The following is a 21,184-nucleotide window of genomic DNA, read 5'->3' on the forward strand; positions in this document are numbered from 1 at the left end:
AAGTGGCTTGGGATTACTCCTGAATGCCAAAAACTGTTTGTTTATATCAAGGCTTTTTAATGGGATCACATTTATCTTATTTCAATGAATTGAATTACTGTCTTAAACTCTGTCTCTCCTCCAAATGTATAAGAATGAAGTAAATATTTATTGAAACTATAAATTAGTAATAAACAGCAGCTTTTGTGATGTCTTTTAGTATTTGAAATCAAGTAACTTTGTTCTAGAACTGAATTATGGTACTGCAACAAAGCAATTACAAGTTCAAAATTTTGTTCTAAAACCAATTTGTTTGAAAAGGGAGACATTCGATAACCAAGGTTCCACTGCATATATATATATATATATATATATATATATATATATATATATATATATATATATATATATATATATATATATATATATATATATATATATATATATATACATACAGCAGTACCTTCACTTACATGTGCCCTAACTTATGAGTTTTTTGAGATAGGAGGTGTCATTTGTATGATTTTTTGCTTTGAGTAGTGAGCCAAAATCTGAGATACGATTAAGCTTCAGTTACACCATTAGCACACCAAGTGCCACAACAATCACCCAGGATCCCTTGTCTCAGTGGTTCACTTTGTGTTTTATACAACATTTGTTATTTATAAATCAGTTTTTCTTACAATAAATGCTTGATATAATGAACACATATGAGAGAGAGAGAGAGAGAGAGAGAGAGAGAGAGAGAGAGAGAGAGAGAGAGAGAGAGAGAGAGAGAGAGAGAGAGAGAGAGAGAGAGAGAGAGAGAGAGAGAGAGAGAGAGAGAGAGAGAGAGAGAGAGAGAGAGAGAGAGAGAGAGAGAGAGAGAGAATTGTGGGTGTGACAGCCAGTGATTGACAGTGACAATGGCTGATGATGCAACACTTTCTGCATAACTCTCTTTCTCTCTCTCTCCGATAAGTTAAAACACACACGCACACACGCACACACACATACACACACACACACACACAGAGAGAGAGAGAGAGAGAGAGAGAGAGAGAGAGAGAGAGAGAGAGAGAGAGAGAGAGAGAGAGAGAGAGAGAGAGAGAGAGAGAGAGAGAGAGAGAGAGAGAGAGAGAGAGAGAGAGAGAGAGAGAGAGAGAGAGAGAGAGAGAGAGAGAGAGAGAGAGAGAGGTGAGCAATTATTTCAATATTTACTACTAATTTTGTAAGGTATTCAGCATTAGGTGGTAGTATTGGTTCCTGCAGTATTTCCACTCCTGTACTTTTGCTAGTCAATTGACTTCACCTCACACTGCTGAGAATCATAAGAATGTCATTTCATTAAAAGTGGTGTATTTTGGCCAGCAGTGGGTGCCTTCCCACTGAGAGAGAGAGAGAGAGAGAGAGAGAGAGAGAGAGAGAGAGAGAGAGAGAGAGAGAGAGAGAGAGAGAGAGAGAGAGAGAGAGAGAGAGAGAGAGAGAGAGAGAGAGAGAGAGAGAGAGAGAGAGAGAGAGAGAGAGAGAGAGAGAGAGAGAGAGAGAGAGAGAGAGAGAGAGAGAGAGAGAGAGAGAGAGAGAGAGAGAGAGAGAGAGAGAGAGAGAGAGAGAATTTTATTGGAAATAATATTTGTGCTTAGTGTACTAGTGCTTCAACTCCACAGCTATAGGCCTAGGCTTACAGGCCTAGGCATTTGTACGATGTGCCAGCAAATACAGTATGTACAGGGAGGTCACATTATATGAGCATTCAATATATGAGAAATCAATGATACGAGATGAGTAAATTTGGGGCTATTTTCTTTATATGAGTGCAAAAGAAATCCGGTGATACAAGCTTTGGTCCAAGGTGAGTTAAATTACAAAGTTTAAAATGCATGACTTCCTGCACCCTCCTACTAACACATCTGGGCTGTAAGGTGATGTATGATGATTCAGATGTGCAGAGACAAGTTTGTGAGCATTGGAAGAGAACCACACATCCCTCTCCTGTCCCCTACCTACCTTGCATTCTCCAACCAGTCCTCTTATAAACTGAACTCAGTGTCTCCCACTCTTATGGCCTTGTTGCTTGTTATTCTGCTTGTACTCTATCAACATTTTGCTCACGAGCATATTTATAATACAGTACAAGTACAGTGTACGGTGCTTTATGTGATTGGTGCTTGGATGTGTTACAGTGTTACTGCTGATGTGTTCTTTCATTTGTTGTCTTTAGTGTGGTGTTGTGTGTCTGCGTGAGCATGTGGTGTAAAGATTTATATGTTTAATTAATATGAAATCATATTCTTTGTATGCTGTTTTCTCTTTCAGATTGCTTTATCAACAATTCTGTAATATGGACATGTTTGTTGCATTTGGTATCTTATATTTTAGCTTTGATATTGTATGTTTTAGCTTGAAAAACTTACCCCTTTTTCCCATTAGTTATGTGTTTTGTTATACGAGAATTCACTATACCAGCAATTCAAATGGAATCTAACCTGCTTGTTTCATCAAGATCTCCCTGTAATGGTTTTGATATTTGAGTCTTGTATGACATCCAAATGTATGGCCCTTGCTGAGGTACAGGCTAATAGTCAGTTGTACAGTTTCTTTGGGAGAGGATGATCTCCAGTAATTATCATAAACCCAGTATACCTAATTCACTTTATGAGCTTTCATGACCAACAATTTAATTAAATGGTGATATTCTGGAATAAGTAAAAAAATGAAAAGTACAATCTGGCAGATAAACATTTGAATTTATACCTGACATCTTGTTAGACACCATCTTTATCTATGTAAAGACCCAAAGATTCAGTAAATTTATTTTTACCAGACTCGGTCAAGGATTAATGCTAATGCTCTTCCTTAAAATCCTGTCTTTTGACCCAAAATCAACTTGGAACTCATCTGGGACAGATTCTCAAGAGTGATCTGAGTCACTGTACCATTTACCTTTAAAAGCCACACTGGCATTTTTTCAGGACTAGCTGCAAATGGCCACTAGGGGTGAAAATTAGTAAATTAGTAAGACTGATATGTGAATATTACTTAGAAGAGGGTGTGTAAAAAAAATCCTGATGCATTATAGAACTCATCAAGCTTGTGAGAAATACTGGAGAGAAAAAAAAAGGAAGGGATTATTGCTGATTTTCTCGCCCAATCGTTCTCTACTGTCACTCAAGTCATGCCCTGTATGTAGATAGATACAAGTTTTGTATTTGTTTTCTTTGAACAAAATGTGTAAAGAGAGATCTTGTAACATTCATTGGCTTATAAGGGCAAAATGACATCTAGCTAAGCCATGCACTGATATTTGTCACAGCCTCAGTCACCAAGGAACCGAGAAAGATGATGAATGTTTTTACTCACATCTCAGCCTTCTTTTCCCTTTAGATGATCTATAATCTCCAGATTAGTTTTTTCAACCACCTTCATCACTATGCCAAAGAAATCAAGATGCAAAATGCCTCAAAAGTTGAGAATAAAGACTAGAAATCTGTGAAGGTATGAGGGACATGATGTGGCAACTTTCAGTCTCCCACTGCCCTGACCCTTACCACCAAAATGGCCATTCCCACTCTTGTTACACCAACACCATTGCCCACAACAGCCATGCATTATTTCTAAGAGTCACAGCTTTCCTCTGTGTTCACACATACCACAGCAACACATCCTGAAGAACCACAAGCCTCTACCTCAATGACAATAATGCAAGGCAAATTGAAAAAAAAATACATATGCACAGTACTGGTGGAAAACCTTGGCGTGAACGCTACTCCAGAAAGAAATGCTGTGAGTTTGGTAAAGATCATCATAGTATTTCTCTGATAAGGCAGCAAGTTTTTGCAACCTTGTGATGGGCAGGGAGGAAAGTGGCAACCCCAATGGTATGAGTCAGTGATAGTTGTTTCCCTCAGGCTACTGTTCTGAGATGAGGGATTCCATACATTTTTTTTTCTTTTTTGTCTCCAACATTCATTTTTTTGAATCTGTGGAACAGTCGGTGGTGGAAAGGAACTGAAGAAGCTGATTGTGGTCTTATTACTTTCTCTGTGACACTTGAGATGTAATAGCTGCAATTTGCTTCTCTAAGAGGTCTGGTCCTTCAAACTTTGTTTGCATACAAAGTAAAAACTAAAGACAAGTTACATCACAAAAGCTGCACAAGAGCCTAATCACACAGAAAAAAAGCTCTGTAGACGAACAATACCCAAAGCACACTGGCGGGACTTCAGCATGTGTCAGTGATTTAGCTCTTTCCCCTCTACCATCATCTTGTATGCCACTACATTTGTTGTTTTCCTTAGGTGTACAGATGGGGTACTGGATAATTCATCAGAAATAATAGTGCATGATTTTTTTGCTGCTTTCAATAACAAAACTCACCCAGTTGCAGTTCTTGTTGTGAGGGAGCAGCTAAATTGTTCAAAGAGGCTGGCAATGGTCGTGAAAGGCGCTCATGTTGTTCCCGGGACAGCTGCTCAAGAAGGGTTGCATTCTCTTCAAGTTGAGAGTTTATCTGGGTTTCACGTTTCTCCTGCTCCTCTGCATCATGAAAGGAAAATGCAGTTGAGTCATAGATTTGCTTGTAGTTCTCTCATAAAAGAGAAGGAATAAAGCATGCAACAACTTGCAAGGAAATTACAGGCATCAGACAACAACAACAACAACAACAATAATTATAATAATAATAATAATAATAATAATAATAATAATAATAATAATAATAATAATAATAATAATAATAATAATAATAACAACAACAACTTAAAGGACCTTCCCCCAGTGGTTGGGGGGTTCTAATTTTTAGACGTCATATGGGGCCTACCTGCACACACCACGCCAAGTGATGGTTACAGTAAGTGACATGTTGCTATAAGTGACTGTGTTTTCAACATGTGAAGATTTATTTGTATTCTGATCAAACTATTGTGTTCACGACAGTTTTCCCTAATTAATGTAATAATATATCTCAACATTCAATGATTAACTGTTGAAAATAGCAAGCATAAGTAAAACATTATAAAAATTTTTTACATCTTCACAGTTTAACTCATTGTAATACCATTTTCTTTTTTGTTTTATCAAGTTTTTACCATACATCTTGATTCTACAGTCACTGCTGAGTCTGATGGTGTCAACCAAAACTGGTTATCCCATATATGAAGTGACTGTATATAATACACGCATTCTGTGTGCTTGTTAAGTTGAAATATGCAAAATATGACAAAATGGTGGGTCTGATGAAGAAATATTATAAAATAGGAAAGATGCACCATCAAAAGTTACCAACTAAGTGTTTCTGAGACTGAAATTGCAAATTTTATGTGTGATGGACACCAAAAGGTGCTCCTTGCCAAATCATTGTTGTACCCTCCAGGGGCCAGGCACAGCAATGGGTTGCAGAGATGTGCAGCAACAAAATTAGAACCTCCTTGCTCGCTTTGGGGAATAATAATAACAGGTAATAGTAATAATAATAATAATAATAATAATAATAATAATAATAATAATAATAATAATAATAATAATAATAATAATAATAATAATTACCATAAATAGGAATAACATGAGAATAGCACAAAGCCAAAAGTGTCAAAAATAAAAACTTTCATCAAAACTTTGTCATGGCATAAGGTGGTTTTACATAGGGCAATTTTTCCTCCTGGCTAGTTCCAGCCACCTGGAACTGCTGGCAGGTGTCAGCTGAGAGCATTAACATGGTTGAGAGCAGCCACTGGCCCGGTGGCCCACTGCATCGGAACATAAATAATTAAGATGGAATCCTCTGATGAGCTGGCTGCTGTAGCTATAATTTTGGTGAGCTTGAAGAAAAAGTAAAAGAAGAAATGGTTGTAGACTCATTCCTGAGAAGCAAGAAGGAATACAAGTACTGATTATTACAAACTCCTTCAAGAGGGAGGTTTCAAGACACTTATCCTTCAATTTTTGACTACTGCTTTGGACCCTATTCAGGGACTGCCATCTCAATGGGCTTTTTTTTTTATTAGATTTTTGTTGCTCTTGGTTGGTGTTCCTCCTAGAAAAATGCTTGCAAGGACTAAACTTAGAGTCTTTATGCAATCTGTTTTGAATACTTGGGTTTTTTGGGATCCCACAGATACTTATTCTTTACATATTCCAATAAAGAATTTTTGAAAGCTTGGGTCCACACAATTTCCATACTACTGCTCAGAATATGTGCTATAGTAGAGTACACGACTCCATGAGAGATTCTTAAGCTGATGATGTAAACAAACCAATTCTGTGTCTATTTTTCAACATTTTAATAAGTAAATTTAAATATTTTATTAATTTATAATGGCCAATGGTTATTACTAAAATAATTTCCAACAATATTCCTTTTATTTTCAATTTTATGTTAATATTTTCTCTTATTTGACCCTGGAAAATAGCTGCCCGTTGCAGAAAGGTGACTGAATCTAGAGCAACAGAGCAGTTCTGTGGATTGCGTGGCAATTCAGCCACAAGCAGCTGCATTTTGCTCCTGGCTGCACATTTCTAGCTAAAACCAGCCACATAGTGCCCTGTGTAAACCCATCCTTAAATATAAATATCTAAAGATTTAGCCGAATGAGTTTCAAATATAAATATCTAAAGATTTAGCCAATGAGTTTCAAGTTCCAATGTTCAAAAATCCATGACAAGTTAAAATAACCAATTCACCAAAGTTTGTTTTAGTAACTAATAAGTGATTGGTTAATAGTAGACATGGGGCTGAAAAGGGGTAGTTTTAGACAACTTTGGCCTGGGGATACAGATATTAGCATGATCCCACTTCATCATTGCCATTATTAAAATAAGCTGTTATGTTTACATGAATGCATCCTTTGTCATCTGATGGCAGTTTAGCAAGCAGCACTCCTCTAGGAGGATCCTGCCAGCTGCCAGTGGTTCCTTAATGAGAGGGATAAAGCAGCTATGAGCAAAAAGGAGCTTTGTCTCACTTTGGGGAGACATTCAGTATATGAATGACCTCAGGTTTCAAGCCGATTCATAATTTTGTCCAGACTAAAGGAGGTACTTGACCATCAATTGCCGATGATACACATTAGTTATGATGCAAAGAGATGCTGCCCCTCACTGATCTTTCATCTACTGATCACATCTGGCACCTACACCACATGAGTTGCTTGCAGCAGCTTTTTTATATTTATATTTTTCTTGATTATCTGCACTATAAATCCATTTTCAAAATTTTTACAAACCACCACTTAAACACTCAACTAGAATATGTAAATAAAATTTCTTATTAGAATGGAGAGAATGTAACAGGTTGGTGAAGACATTATTTACATAATTTCTCTAGAATATGGATGTCTACTAAGCATATCTCAAACACACTCATATAGGTAGTGTCCCAGCTTTAACACATACATGTGAAATATATTCTAAATATTACATTGAAACTGACTTCTGCATCATCATTTCTTTATCTGATTTCTGTTTTGCTGAATGTATGAGATGAACTATGGAAAATTATAAAGAAGCATATCTGTGATGTCATTCCTAAGATTTTATGGTTTTTGTTTTCACTGACTCTCAATCTTGCTCCCAGGCAGCTGCATTTATAGTTTCCTAGTAAAATTGAATTATGAGGGTACAATATTTGTTAAGTTATTCTTGGGTCTGGTGGAATCTTGTCTCCCCAGCCATGTCGGAGCATACCATGAGATGGACTTTAAGAATGATGTGCTATCATTATGTAAACACTGGAATAGATGAAGGTTTTCATTGCTTTAGTCATTAAAGAAACAAGCACAAAAAAATTACCCAGCTCTGAGATTTCACTACCTATCCAAACCACCCCTCTTATCTCTGTCTGGTACTTGTGCAGTACCTAAGATGAATTAAACAACACTCATCAATCATGATAAAAAGAAATTAGTAATGAAATAAAAGTATTTACAACGAGCCTAGCCATAGCTTCAAAAAAGCTAAGATGAACAGTCTGTGTGGTTAATTAATCTGTGGGATGGCTGGCAAACAGATTAACAACATTGTGATTCATGGCTAAGAGTGAATCCACTCGTAGTGTGAAATCTCTGTTTGTTGAGTTGTTGGCAATACTGTGTGGCAGGACAGCCATTCTTGGCTGCCTTGTGAAGCCTGCAAAGCAGGGTTTTGATTAATGTGTTGTTTTGTGCCTCATTTTTTTTTTTTTTTTTTTTTTTTTGATGTGTGACATTTGGTGTCAGTGTAGCTCAGTGCAATGGCCAGGAAGGTTACTACTAAGGAAAACACATCAGCTGTGGTTGCCTTGTAAGTGCCAGGAAGACATTCCATTCAAGTAGATACTGGCTCAGACAATTTGTGAGGTGGGAATGAAAGGACCAGCCTACACCTATCCCCTCTTCTTCAATGACACTCAACTGTCCCCCTCTTCTACACTGAACATCCTCGGTCTGTCCTTTACTTATAATCTGAACTCGAAACTTCACATCTCATCTCTAGCTAAAACAGCTTCTATGAAGTTAGGCGTTCTGAGACATCTCCGGCAGTTTTTCTCACTTCCCCAACTGCTAACTCTGTACAAGGGCCTTATCCGTCCATGTATGGAGTTAGCTTCACATGTCTGGGAGGGTTCCACTCATACCACTCTTCTAGACAGGGTGGAATCAAAAGCTTTTCGTCTCATCAACTCCTCTCCTCTAACTGACTGTCTTCAGCCTCTCTCTCACCGCTGCAATGTTGCATATCTAGCTGTCTTCTACAACTATTTTCATGCTAACTGCTCTTCTGATCTTGCTAACTGCATGCCTCCCCTCCTTCTGCAGCCTTGCTGCACAAGACTTTCTTCTTTCTCTCATCCCTATTCTGTCCACTTCTCTAATGCAAGAGTTAACCAGTATTCTCAATCATTCATCCCTTTCTCTGGTAAACTCTGGAACTCCCTGCCTGCTTCTGTATTTCCACCTTCCTATGACTTGAATTCCTTCAAGAGGGAGGTTTCAAGACACTTATTCATCAATTTTTGACCACTGCTTTGATCCTTATGTGGGACTGGCATTTCAGTGGGCATTTTTTTTTATTAGATTTTTGTTGCCCTTGGCCAGTGTCCTTCCTACATAAAAAAAAAAAAAAAAAAAAAAAAAAAAAAAAAAAAAAAAAAAAAAAAAACCTTATCCCCAGCCTGGTAGGCCCAAATTAGTATCAACAAGGATCCAGAAAGTGATTGCACTGCCTTGCAAATTAAAATGAGATAAATTAAATAGCTCTCTAAATTCTGTGGAAGCCAAGAGAGGTAGATTCCATAAAAATGACATTCTTTGAAAAGGAAAGGAAAAAATGTGAACTATTTCTTACAAAAGCATGAACACACATATAATATACAAGGTTAAAAGAATGAGAAGGATTCTGGAGAGAGAGAGAGAGAGAGAGAGAGAGAGAGAGAGAGAGAGAGAGAGAGAGAGAGAGAGAGAGAGAGAGAGAGAGAGGAGAGAGAGAGAGAGAGAGAGAGAGAGAGAGAGAGAGAGAGAGAGAGAGAAGGGCATAGTGCCAGTTCCTAAAGAAAACAGTTCAAATCTAAAATTACCTTGTGAATGTCTTGAAATCCCCCCCTTGAAAGAGTTAGGACACTGACAGGAGAAAATACTAAACCAGTAAAGGGAATGAAGGACATAGAATACTGGTTAACTTTAGCATGAGGGAAGACATTATATGGCAAGAGAAAGTAATGTTCCTTGCAGGGTCCATGCCGTGGAATGGATAAGCATGCAGTTTGCAAGGTCAGAAGAGCAGTTAGTGTAAAAGTACCAATAGAAAATTGCAAGAGATGCAACTTTATAGTAATGAGAGAGTGGCTGATGATAGTCAGAGATGAGCTGAGACAAAATGGTTTCCATTCCATCCTGTTTAAGAAGAGCAATATGAGTGGAACCCCTACATATATGTGAAATGTACTCCATACATTGGTGGATAAGGTCCCTTTAAGGAGTTAGCAGTTGACTGAATGAGAAAATATGATGGCTCAATAATCTGCCACAACCATCGTGAGGGTCCCCCATGGGTGCATCATGATAATGCTATGACTGCTATTAGTAGGGCTAGTGTGATGATTTTTGTGACAGGGACTTAATTATCATTATGTGTTTGACATGCCACATGGGAATTCAGTAATCCCTTGATGAGCCAAAGCTCAACATGCTGAATTTCAGAGAGAGAGAGAGAGAGAGAGAGAGAGAGAGAGAGAGAGAGAGAGAGAGAGAGAGAGAGAGAGAGAGAGAGAGAGAGAGAGAGAGAGAGAGAGAGAGAGAGAGAGAGAGAGAGAGAGAGAGAGAGAGAGAGAGAGAGAGAGAGAGAGAGAGAGAGAGAGACCTGCTCCTGCAGTTATTTCCCACCTGGAGCCATGACTCTACCTGGCAAGTCAAATCTTCATGTGCCAAAATTTAAGCACTTTATATCTGCTCTAAAAATTGATGTACCACTTTCATCTGCAGTAATATTTCACATAAAAATATTCTCATTATATACTTTCAGATTTAGATTTTCACTTTTTCTTTTATGATGTCCATTTTTGTTTGCAGTTTAAGGGTTAATAGTCTTACATTCAACCCTTTTACAAAAACATCCATATAATATAACTGATACTGTTTTCCATCTGTACACATGCTCTGCTGCTTACATAAAAGATTTCCACTTCTTTTAACAATGTACTGCTTATCCCAAGACTTTTAATAACATTGTAATTCTGTTTCATAATAAAATTTCTCAGTTGGAATTATTTTCGTGGGTGAGGGACTATTGCAGAGAAAAATTCCTAGGCAATTAATCACATATAAAGACTAAGTTTGAAGAGAAAATGCAATGTGTGGGAACTATTTGACCTTATCACTCCCCCAAGTGTCTCCTACCTAACACAATCACAGAAAGCATCCCTAAATATAATTATAAATAGCTGTGGTTCAACCCAGCTGGGAGTGGTGTAAGTTACAGTCACTGGTGTTTTAAGCCAGCAGCTGGCTGTGTTTTTATAGTTAAGACAGCTTCCTGGAGATTATCCAATGATTCCAAGCTTCTAAGTTCTTTTTAGCAAATTCAACTACAGGCAGCGAGTAGAGTGGCAAGAATACATCTTAATAGAAGTGTTGTTATGGTGGTGACTGCTACCAATGAGAGGGGCCAAACCATGGTGTTTGCTGTCTGTTTGCCACATCAAAACAAAAGCTATTTGCCTTCTACTATCTTCTTGTTACCCTTTTATTTATTTTAACAACTAATACTTAGTTTATTCCAGATTAACCCTAATTACCTCTTAATATAACTTTACAATTTACATACATGTCATAACACAAACCAATAATGCATTGATATTGTGTGTGACACAAGTGAAAATTTCCACATCCTGGGGCTGGCGGTTACCTGAATTCCATATCAGGTAATATGACCATCTGAGATTAAATTCTTCCACCTCTCCTATGACATTTGAGATGCTACTTGGGGTGGCCTGGTCTGCTGCTCAGTATCTGTTCTCTACTGAACCTGGGGCAACCCTCTGGGTCTACTGACCTCAACAGGATTGATTGGGCTAGGCTTTGGAGAGCACTTTGGTGGAATTACAGTAAAATCCCTCTCATCCGGCATTCGAGTATCTGGCAGCTTCAAGTATCCGGCACATTTTTCCCCGAGCCTTAAAATCAATAAAAAATCAATGTGCACTCATAAAATTGATCAAAATTCCCACAAGAGGCATACTTTGTCCCCTCGCCACCAGAGCGCACTGCTTTGCGCCACCTCCGGCCCACTGCACTGTGTTTACTCAGTGACTCAGTCCCGCGTGTGCACTGTTTATCGCCTGACGCCTTCATCATGCCTAAAGTTGTAGAAAAGAGGAAGCGTGTTGTGCTTAGACTTAAGCAGCTGATCAGATCAGCTGCTGATTAAGATCAGCTGATCTTTGTTATGGTAAGATGCGTGAGTGTAGGGTAGTGATTGTGGACATAATTTCACTTCTATTCAAGTATCCGGCAATATTCAAGTATCCGGCATGTCGGCGGTCCCGTTGATGCCGGATAAGAGGGATTTTACTGTAGTTTATTGATAGTTCTGAGAGTCACTTTACCATGATTCCAGCTGTTCTAATGATACTATTCTCATCAGGATACAACTTTAATATCCTAGCTAAAGGCCAAGTGGCGTGATTCTGCTCTGTCTTTAATATGACAATGTCAACTTCCTTAAGGGAAACTACATTCTCAATTGGTTGGGCACCATAAAACTTCTCAAAAAGACTGGTGAGATATTCTTTGGACCAGTATTTTTCCCACCTCTGTAACAATTTGCTATGTTGATGATAACTTTCCCTCAAATACTGGGACGTATCACCTATGGTGGGGTCTAGGATATGCTCCTCCACTTTGATGGATGGGAATGATTGTAATCGTCTTCCATATATAAGATGAGAGGATGTTATTGCCTCCAGGTGTACAGATGTGTCATCTAAATAAGTTTGAGGTTGATTGTTGACTCTGGTCTCAATTTCCACTAGTACCCTTCTTAATTCTTTGAGATTAAATTTGGATCAATGTAGCGTTTTCTTTACGCAGTTTTTGACTAGCCCTATCATTCTTTCTGTGAAACCATTCTGCCAGGGCGCTCTTGGAGTGATGAATTTCCAACAACATTGCCTATTTGTTAGTCCTCATTGTACTTTGGGTCATTTATGATATCTTCAATAAAGGGAGCCATTCCTACAAAGTTAGTGGCATTATCACTTATGATGAGATGGGAACAGCCTTACTGCAAAGATTCTAAACAATTTCAGTAAGATCTCTGAACTAAAGTTTTCAGCCACTTCTAGGTGTATTGCTCTTGTTCTGGCACAGGTGAATAAACATATATAGACCTTCTTTGGGATGTCACCCTCACTGGTTATTATAAGAACACCTGTGTAATCTACACCCATTACTCTGAAGGGTCTACCTAGGCTTACTCCTTCTGAAGATAGGTTTGGGGGTCCTGGATACGTTAAGGGTCTTGCCTCATAACTGTAGCATATGTTACAATCCTTCAGGGAAGTTTTCACAACTTGACATCCTTTAGGTATCCAGAAATTTTCTCGACTTGAGCTAGAGTGTCCCCCATCCCTCTATATAAGGTTATTCTGTGGGCTTCCATTATGATTAATTTGGTGAGGTGATTCCCCTTTGGTAACAAGATAGGTTGCTTTGTTTCATATGGCAGCTCAGCATATTTTATTCTACCCCAGCCTTATGACTTTTTCATCATCCAAATAGAGCACAAAATTTTTTATTAGCTTAATCTAATTTTTTAAATTTGTCATCTAGTGCCTTATGGATGTCTACAAAGAATTCATGTTGTTTGATCTAAAATTCTAAAGCATCTGGCATTGCTTTACCCAGTTTCTGAGTAATGAAGTGGAATATTCTTTTGGTTACATTAATAAACACTTAAAAATTAGTATTTCCCTATATCAATTACCAGATTAGGTGGAGGCCTGAGGTTGTGCTTCTACTAAGTTTACTGCTACCTCTTAATATGCCTTTTGGATGGGCCAATTTTGTTTCTGGGTCAACCAGTTTGGCCCGTGGAACCATTTGGTCTCCTTTAATAGTATGGGGAATGTTATATCCCTTGTCAAGAGATCTGCTGTGTCTTCTTTGGTTAGAATATGGTGGTAATCAAAGTCCCTTTGTGTCAACATTATTTTTTCTACCCTAGTTTTTACAAGTGGATTTTTGTTTTCACTTTTATTTATCCAGTGTAGGCAGATATCACTGTCAGTCCATATTACTACTTGTTTAAAAAGATGGTTTATCCCTTTAGTCCCAGGCTGATCTTTTGTGGTTATTTCCACTAAATACTTAGGTAACTGAGTACCCATTTCTATTGCTGTTAATTCTAATTGGGACAAGGTTTGGGTTTTCATTGGTATTACTCATGACTTTGACATTATGAACTCACTATGATTATCTGTGACTGAGTAGGCTGCTACCTTTGAGGATTTGTCACAAAAGATGTGGAGTTGTACACCATTATTTTTGTTCACATCTACTTGTCTGGAGATGGAGACCTCAGTTCCTGCAATACGATCCTCCTTTTATCCTTTCACATTTGGATGAATAATATTCTGGGAGAACAGTATCCCAACTAATTTTCTCCTTCCAAGCTTCTTGTATTAGCATTTTTTCCTCTTATTGTTATAGGGCTTATTATACCCAAGGGATTATATAAAAGAGATATTTAGCTTAGTAAGGATCTTTTAGTCAGATTTTGTTCAGGATATTGAGGCTGATGTAGACTTATTCTATTATCATTCACATCCCACACCATATCCAGTAAGTTTTGCCTCACAGGTAACTCTAATTCAAGCTGTTCCTTTAAGAAATTCTGTGGGGTTTTTAAGTTGCTATTCCGACTCTGCAGAGGCATGTTAACAGCTAAACGCTCCTTTGTTGGCCTTTCATATAGAGTTAGTGCTTCTTCCTGTTTCAACTATCATTTGTAAATTGTCCATGTAAAATGCATGACCTATTTCAGGACGACCAGCCTTGTCAAAATGATCATGTAAGGTTGAGCATAACAGAAATGGACTTAAACATGAACCAAAGAAGATGGATTTAAACCAGTATACATCCAAATGACTATTTTCGTCACTGGGATCTTGTTTTCTTTTAAAACTATCCTTAGGAATACTTTAGATATGTCAGCTACCATGGCATAGGATTTCAAATGGAATTTCACCAACATGTCAAGTAAATTCTCAGTTAGGTTGGGTCCCATATACAATCAGTCATTCAGACTGCTTGCTGCCTTGGCTGTCTGTGAACTGCAATTGAAGACCACTGTTATTGGTGTGGTGATAAGAGTCTTTCCCCCAATGGTAATGGCCAGTGTCATGATTTACTGGTTCCTCTACTCTATGAAATTACTTATGGTTTGATTTCTTATGATATTATCATGTTCTAACATGGGTTTGTTTTTCCTTAATTTAGTCCACAAGTTGTTTAGTTGACCCTTGGGATTGACATAATTGGTTGACAGGAATGGCAAATTTATTTTCCAAGGTAATCTCACCCAATATTGTTTGTCTTTACATTCTACTGTTTTGTTGAAGTAATCTTGGGTCATTTGCTCTTCGATATTTGGAGCGTTAGGATTTATTCCTATAACATCTAAATTCCATAACTTATGTATGGGTTTGTTCCTTTCCTCTATGATGTCAGATAATTCACTAGGGATAATTTGAGCCCCTTTATGGGCCACTAGTAGGGACTGGATTAGTGTCACAAAGATGGGGTCTACTCTGTGAGTTGGTAGTACAACCTTAGCAGGTAACAGTGGTCCTACCATGAGATTCCTGTCAGCTATTGTCAGCATTTGAATGCCATATTTCCTAAAGGTTTTTCCTACAAATTTCCTACAGTAATCTGAACCTATTATTAGTTGAATCGGATCCACCAAGTCTGATGTTATGTTATGGTGCACTAATTTTATGGCCTTTGTTTTTAGGAAGTCAGTGGTCTCCTTATAACCTTTGATGATAAGATTGGTGTTCATGTCTGGAATCACCACTGCTGTTATCTTTGTTTTAAATTTACCTAATTATATGATGGGTCTCACTAATCATAAGTTTGGGTATTTTTATTGGTTCGGAAATCTGATATCTTGAACTGAGCTTGTCTTGTTATTGGGAGGTTTAAAGTTGCTACGGTTTCCTTACTTATGAAACTTTTCTGTGCTCCTGTGTTGAACAGAATATTGGCCTTCACTAGTCATCTTTGACTTAATTTCTATTTCTGCTAATGGAACTGCTGCAGGAGAAATGGGATGGTTATTACTGGTCTTGATATTTGAGGGAGTTAGTTTAGTATAATTTCCTATCATCTCACATAGGGCTACATAGGCTACATAGGCTATGTTGAACTCCTCTTTTACATATAGGGCACATATGCAGTTTAATTTTACAGTCTTTCATTTGGTGTGACTTAGGTATAATGTGCACCTTCTTAATTCCACTACTAGTCTATTTATTCTTCTTTCTAACCCTTGGTAATTACCAGTGTACTGGGTTATGCAGTTTAGAGCAAAATGCACATTTCTTAATTGTTGGAATTTTAGGTCTTGCTTCTCTCCTGTTATTATAGTTAGTATAGGGTGGTACCTCAAACTTATTCACAGTGGTAGAAAAGCTACTTATTGTTTCATTGTCCCCATGACTTGGCTTGGTTTTTATTGACTGGGTAATAATTGGTTCTGTATTCACCTCCTTTCATTTTATGGGGTGAGGTCTTATTCACCTGCTCATGGTAAATTTTGTTATTAAAATCTGTTTTACTTGGTTTAGATGTTTCATCATTACTCATATTCTTACAGATTTCAAGCAATGACTCATCTATTTCCTTAAATGTGAAATGGCTCTTTCAGTATTTTAAGTACAGTATTTCTAGTGTTTTCTTATTTAATTTCCTTTGTATTATGGTGTTTATGAGCCAGGCTCTTCCTCAATGTTATTATTTGATTTTAGGGTTTCTAATATGCTACTGACATTAATCCTGAAAAGTTGTAAACTGTTGTAATTATGATTAGGGGAAGTTAAATCTAAGAGTTTATATAGACCAGTTTGGTGGTTATTAGCTCCTTATAATAATTCCCTTAGAGCAGCTTTATAGCAATGTCATAATTTTCTTCAGTAACAGCTGATTCAGAGGCAGAACTCTTTAGCTGGATTAACAGATAGGAAAACTTATTTATCTTTGCAATATCTTGTCTTTGATGGATTAATCCTTTATAGGTATCCCAGAATGAAGGTCATTCAGTTATGTTTCCTGAAAACCCTGGTAAGGTTATATTAGGTTAACCTCTGATTATGGAAATAGGAGGAGTGTTATTAGTTAAATTGCCTCTCAATAGTTCTATTTGATCTTCATATTTAGTTAACTGTTAATCATAATTTGTTTCTTGTTCATATTCTGAAATAATTTGGTCATAGGCTTAAGAATCTTCCTCAGTTAACAATTTAACTTCTAAATGATTGAAAGTAGTCTGATAGTTACTCCATTAGATTCTATTACCCTTTGTAATTTACCTTGGGTTAATTGGTCACTGAACATATATCTAGGTTCCATTTGCATTATAGCAACCTCTGAGGAACAGTGGGTTTGTATTTGCCTAATTATGCCTTTAAAGTCTTAAATTATGTCCCTGGAGTCTGTTTCCTGGTTTATATCACTGCTACCCAGGAGCAATATGGTTAATTTGTGAGACTATTTTAGCAGCAATTTTAATCTTTGATTGTGGTCAAAGGCTTCATCTCTGGCCTCTGAATTTTCCATCAATGAATTTGCAGGATGGCTTCAGGTATATTACTATGCCTAATTCATGCAACATAAAGCATCTTGATTCTTCATTAATCAGCAAAAAAACTGCTTTCTTCACTCAGGACACCAAAATGTTCATGATGTGGGAACTATTTGACCTTATCAGTCACCCAAGTGGCTACCAGCTAACACACAATCACAGAAAGCATCACTAATATAATTATAAATAGATGAAAACTTAGATGTGGTTTGAGCTGGCTGGGAGTCGTGGTGAGTTGTAGTCACTGGTGTTCCAAGCCTATGGCTGGCCATGTTTTCGTAGCTAAGACAGCTTCTTTGACATTATCAAATGATTCTGAGCTTCTGAGTTCTTAACTTTGCAAATTTAACTACAGGCAACTGGCAGAGTGGTGAGAATATGTCTTAATAGGATTGTTGTTATGGTAGCCGCTAGGTGGCGACTGCTACTGATGAGAAGGGCCAAGCCATGATGTTTGCTGTCTCCTTGCCAAGTCAAAACAAAAGCTATTCACCTTCAGCTATCTTCTCATCCCTCTTTTATTTGTTTTAATAACTAATACTTAGTTTATTCCAGATTAACCTTCACTACCCCTTAATATAACTTTACAATTTATATACAAGTCACAATGCAAACCAATAACACATTGATAATGTGCATAATACAAGTGGAAATTTCCATACAATGTGTATGATTCTTCCTACCTTATATTTGAGAGAGAGAGAGAGAGAGAGAGAGAGAGAGAGAGAGAGAGAGAGAGAGAGAGAGAGAGAGAGAGAGAGAGAGAGAGAGAGAGAGAGAGAGAGAGAGAGAGAGAGAGAGAGAGAGAGAGAGAGAGAGAGAGAGAGAGAGAGAGAGAGAGGACGGGGGGGGGGATTCTAATTTCCCATAAATGAAACACTACACACCAAAGTGGTTGAGAAAGGGTGATATCAATTCCAAGATCTGAGAGGCTTCGCAGGGCTCCATAGTCTATGTTGGAACTTGTCTTCTGGTCTTGTGCTCCAGCCTGCCCTCCAATTTCTCTGAGGACAACAGTGGAGAAATGTTTAGGAAATGCTACTCTTGACAGCAAGGAAAGCTTTCTTCTCATAAGACTATGATATATAAAAATCATGACAAAACTGGGATAGAAATGAGATCTTGAATGTGTTCATTTGAATTTTTTCCAATAAGTTACTTAAACAAATTCTAACTTGCCATGCTTGTATCAACATATTTTCAAAGAATGTAATGAAGTTAAGTTACCCTTACTTGAGTGCAGGAAAAACTTTTTAGATACCAGTGCTTAATCTTAAAGCATAAATATCTTTTACATTTATCAAGAATACAATGAAACTAAATTTGAATGAAATAAATCCTTCAGCATATACCTATTGTAATAGAGAAGTAATGTTTAATTATTATTCAGTTCTTATGGAAGCAGGAGAGAGGCTCATGTGTACATTTGTGATGCCCATGTGTCAAGAGAAAGCAAATAGAATAAATAACCAAATAAAAATAAAATAATTAACAGAGGCTCTGGAAATGTAAACCAAAAACAGACATATTCCCATTCCTGAAACTTTTCCAGGAATTTACTGATATACAAGTCATTGCTTAAGGAGGCAATGATTTTTTCAAAACCTTATTATGCATTCTTCTGCTATGATTGTTTTATGGGAAGTGAAGATCAGTATATAAGTGAGTGTTAGGATCCAAAAGTCTGTAGGTTTTAAACAGACCTCTATCTTTCTCCTAATGGTATTTGTTTTTCTTTTATGATACTTTTATCAACAACACCAACCTGAGGGGATTGCCTTTTTTTACTTGGATGGTTTCCTTGAGATTTCTAAAAGTTGATGAAAGACCTTATTCACTGAGGGTGTAGGTAAGGAAGCCCATATTCTTGAAGTTCATGACTGAATTGTATGAAGGCTAGAAAACTGGATGTCATGCTACCTAATGTTCTCAAAAATTCAATTGTAGGATTATGTGTAAAGTTTGGAAATGGGATGGCACATTACCCTAGCACTGATGAGTTCCTTTACATAAACATTTGGCTCCTTTCAGTAAACCAAAATTGTAAAACCCCCATAAATCTTCATAACCTTTCCTCATAATTCTGGCAACACACATTTAACCCATATTAAAAAAAAACAAAAATATAAGTGACACTGAACTAGGTATATATAAATACAGTAAAACCTTGATATGAATTAGTAAAATATTTATCATTATGATGTGAAAAAAATATGTTACAAATAATAATAAATGAACATACAAATGAATAAAATAAAATAGATAAATAAAACAAAATAATAATAATAATAATAATAATAATAATAATAATAATAATAATAATAATAATAATAATAATAATAACAATACTACCACTACTTCTACTACTAGTTCATCGAATATGGGTGGGTTAGGTTCAAGCATCCATGAATTTTCTTCAAATATCAGAGAATAAATTATTATGATCTTGGACTGAAAGGACTGTTACGGTGTCTTATCCAGAAAATTAAAGTACAATTCCTACAATACACAACAACATATTTTTTTTTGTGGTGGCTGCTTCTATACACACTGCTGTTATAATGCTATTTTCTTTTCCTTTTCAAGAGGTGATAGTGATTTTCAGTTAACATGCCTTTCCCAAGCCTCAATGGTAATATGTATGAAATGGCCAATGAGGTGGCAAAAATATGTCATTGGTGTATAACAAAATTATGTAGGATTCTATTAATTTTATGTGACTTTTTAAACCTTGTATAATATACTGTATGAAGAAAAAAAAAAAAAATGTAGAGCTGGAGCATGCTTATCACAAGTTAATAAGATTTAGTAGTGAAGTGGAATCTTGGTTCTAGAACTTAATTCATTCATGATTGCCATTAGAAATCTGAAATACTAAAAAAACTGAAACTATTTTCCCTATAGGAATCAATGTAAAATGGATTAATTTGTTCCCAGACACCAGTCTTAGTGGCTTATGACAGGTGCTCCCACAGCCAAGATGGCTGCTTCACAACATCTCCAACTCACAAATTATTTATACTGAAAGGATGTACTGAATGTACTTTGTGACACAGAACTCATCAGAAGATATTGTTTAGACCATGCAGGTATTCTCTTTGTCATTGATTTCGTGAGAAGCCTTACAGAAGGTCACAGAAAGAAGCAACTCACTGCCAAAATGAGGGTGATCAAAGACTTAGACATCTTGCTGCTGGGAAAAGCTACAGGAAAAATGCAGTTGTGCAGTAGTAATGGTGTTGGGGGCCATCGAGAGAGCCACAAGAAGCCCGGGATAATTCCTGAGTGCCGGAAACTTTCTTTACATCAAAGTTTTTCAATGGGATCACATTTATCTTATTTCAAGAACTAAATTACTGTCTTACACTGTCTCTCCTCCAAATATATAAAAACGAAGTAAATATTTATAGAAACTATAAACCAGTAATAAACAGCAGCTTTTGCTATATCTTTTAATATTTGAAATCAAGTAACTTTGTTCTAGAACTGAATTATGGTACCGCAACTGAAGCAGTAATGAGTTTAAAATTTTGTTCGAAAACCAATTTGTTTGAAAAGGGAGGCATCTGGTAACCGAGGTTCCACTGTATTTCTAAGGTTACTCTTCTCTTGAACTTACTAACAACACATTTCCTTCCTTTCATAGCTTTCCTGCACACAACTTTGAACTAACTTTCAATATCCTTTTGTTTGCTTAACTAACTTTCTTTCCTTTCACTGATATACTCAAGAACTCTTTTCATATTTCTAGTTTTCTTTCCTATGGCATAAACCCTTTGAAAAGAGGAATATCAATGATAACTTTGGAACTAAACAGGTTAATGTTTATTTAAATTTTTACTAACTTTTAAAGGGAAAGTAAGCAGGTTTTCTTTATAGTTTTCTGTGCCCCTGA

General features: G+C 36.9%; 1 protein-coding gene across 1 annotated transcript in view; it reads right to left on the minus strand.

The window, feature by feature from the left end:
* Positions 1 to 21,184, minus strand: part of LOC135104948 (bromodomain-containing protein 7-like) — a 192,221-nt gene that overhangs the window by 9,338 nt on the left and 161,699 nt on the right. Inside the window, 3 exon segments of the mRNA XM_064012763.1 lie at positions 4,336 to 4,494; positions 18,177 to 18,198; positions 18,200 to 18,293. Of these exon segments, the coding sequence (XP_063868833.1) occupies positions 4,336 to 4,494; positions 18,177 to 18,198; positions 18,200 to 18,293 (275 nt within the window).

This window comes from Scylla paramamosain, chromosome 11 (assembly GCF_035594125.1).
Source record: "Scylla paramamosain isolate STU-SP2022 chromosome 11, ASM3559412v1, whole genome shotgun sequence".
NCBI lineage: Eukaryota > Metazoa > Arthropoda > Malacostraca > Decapoda > Portunidae > Scylla > Scylla paramamosain.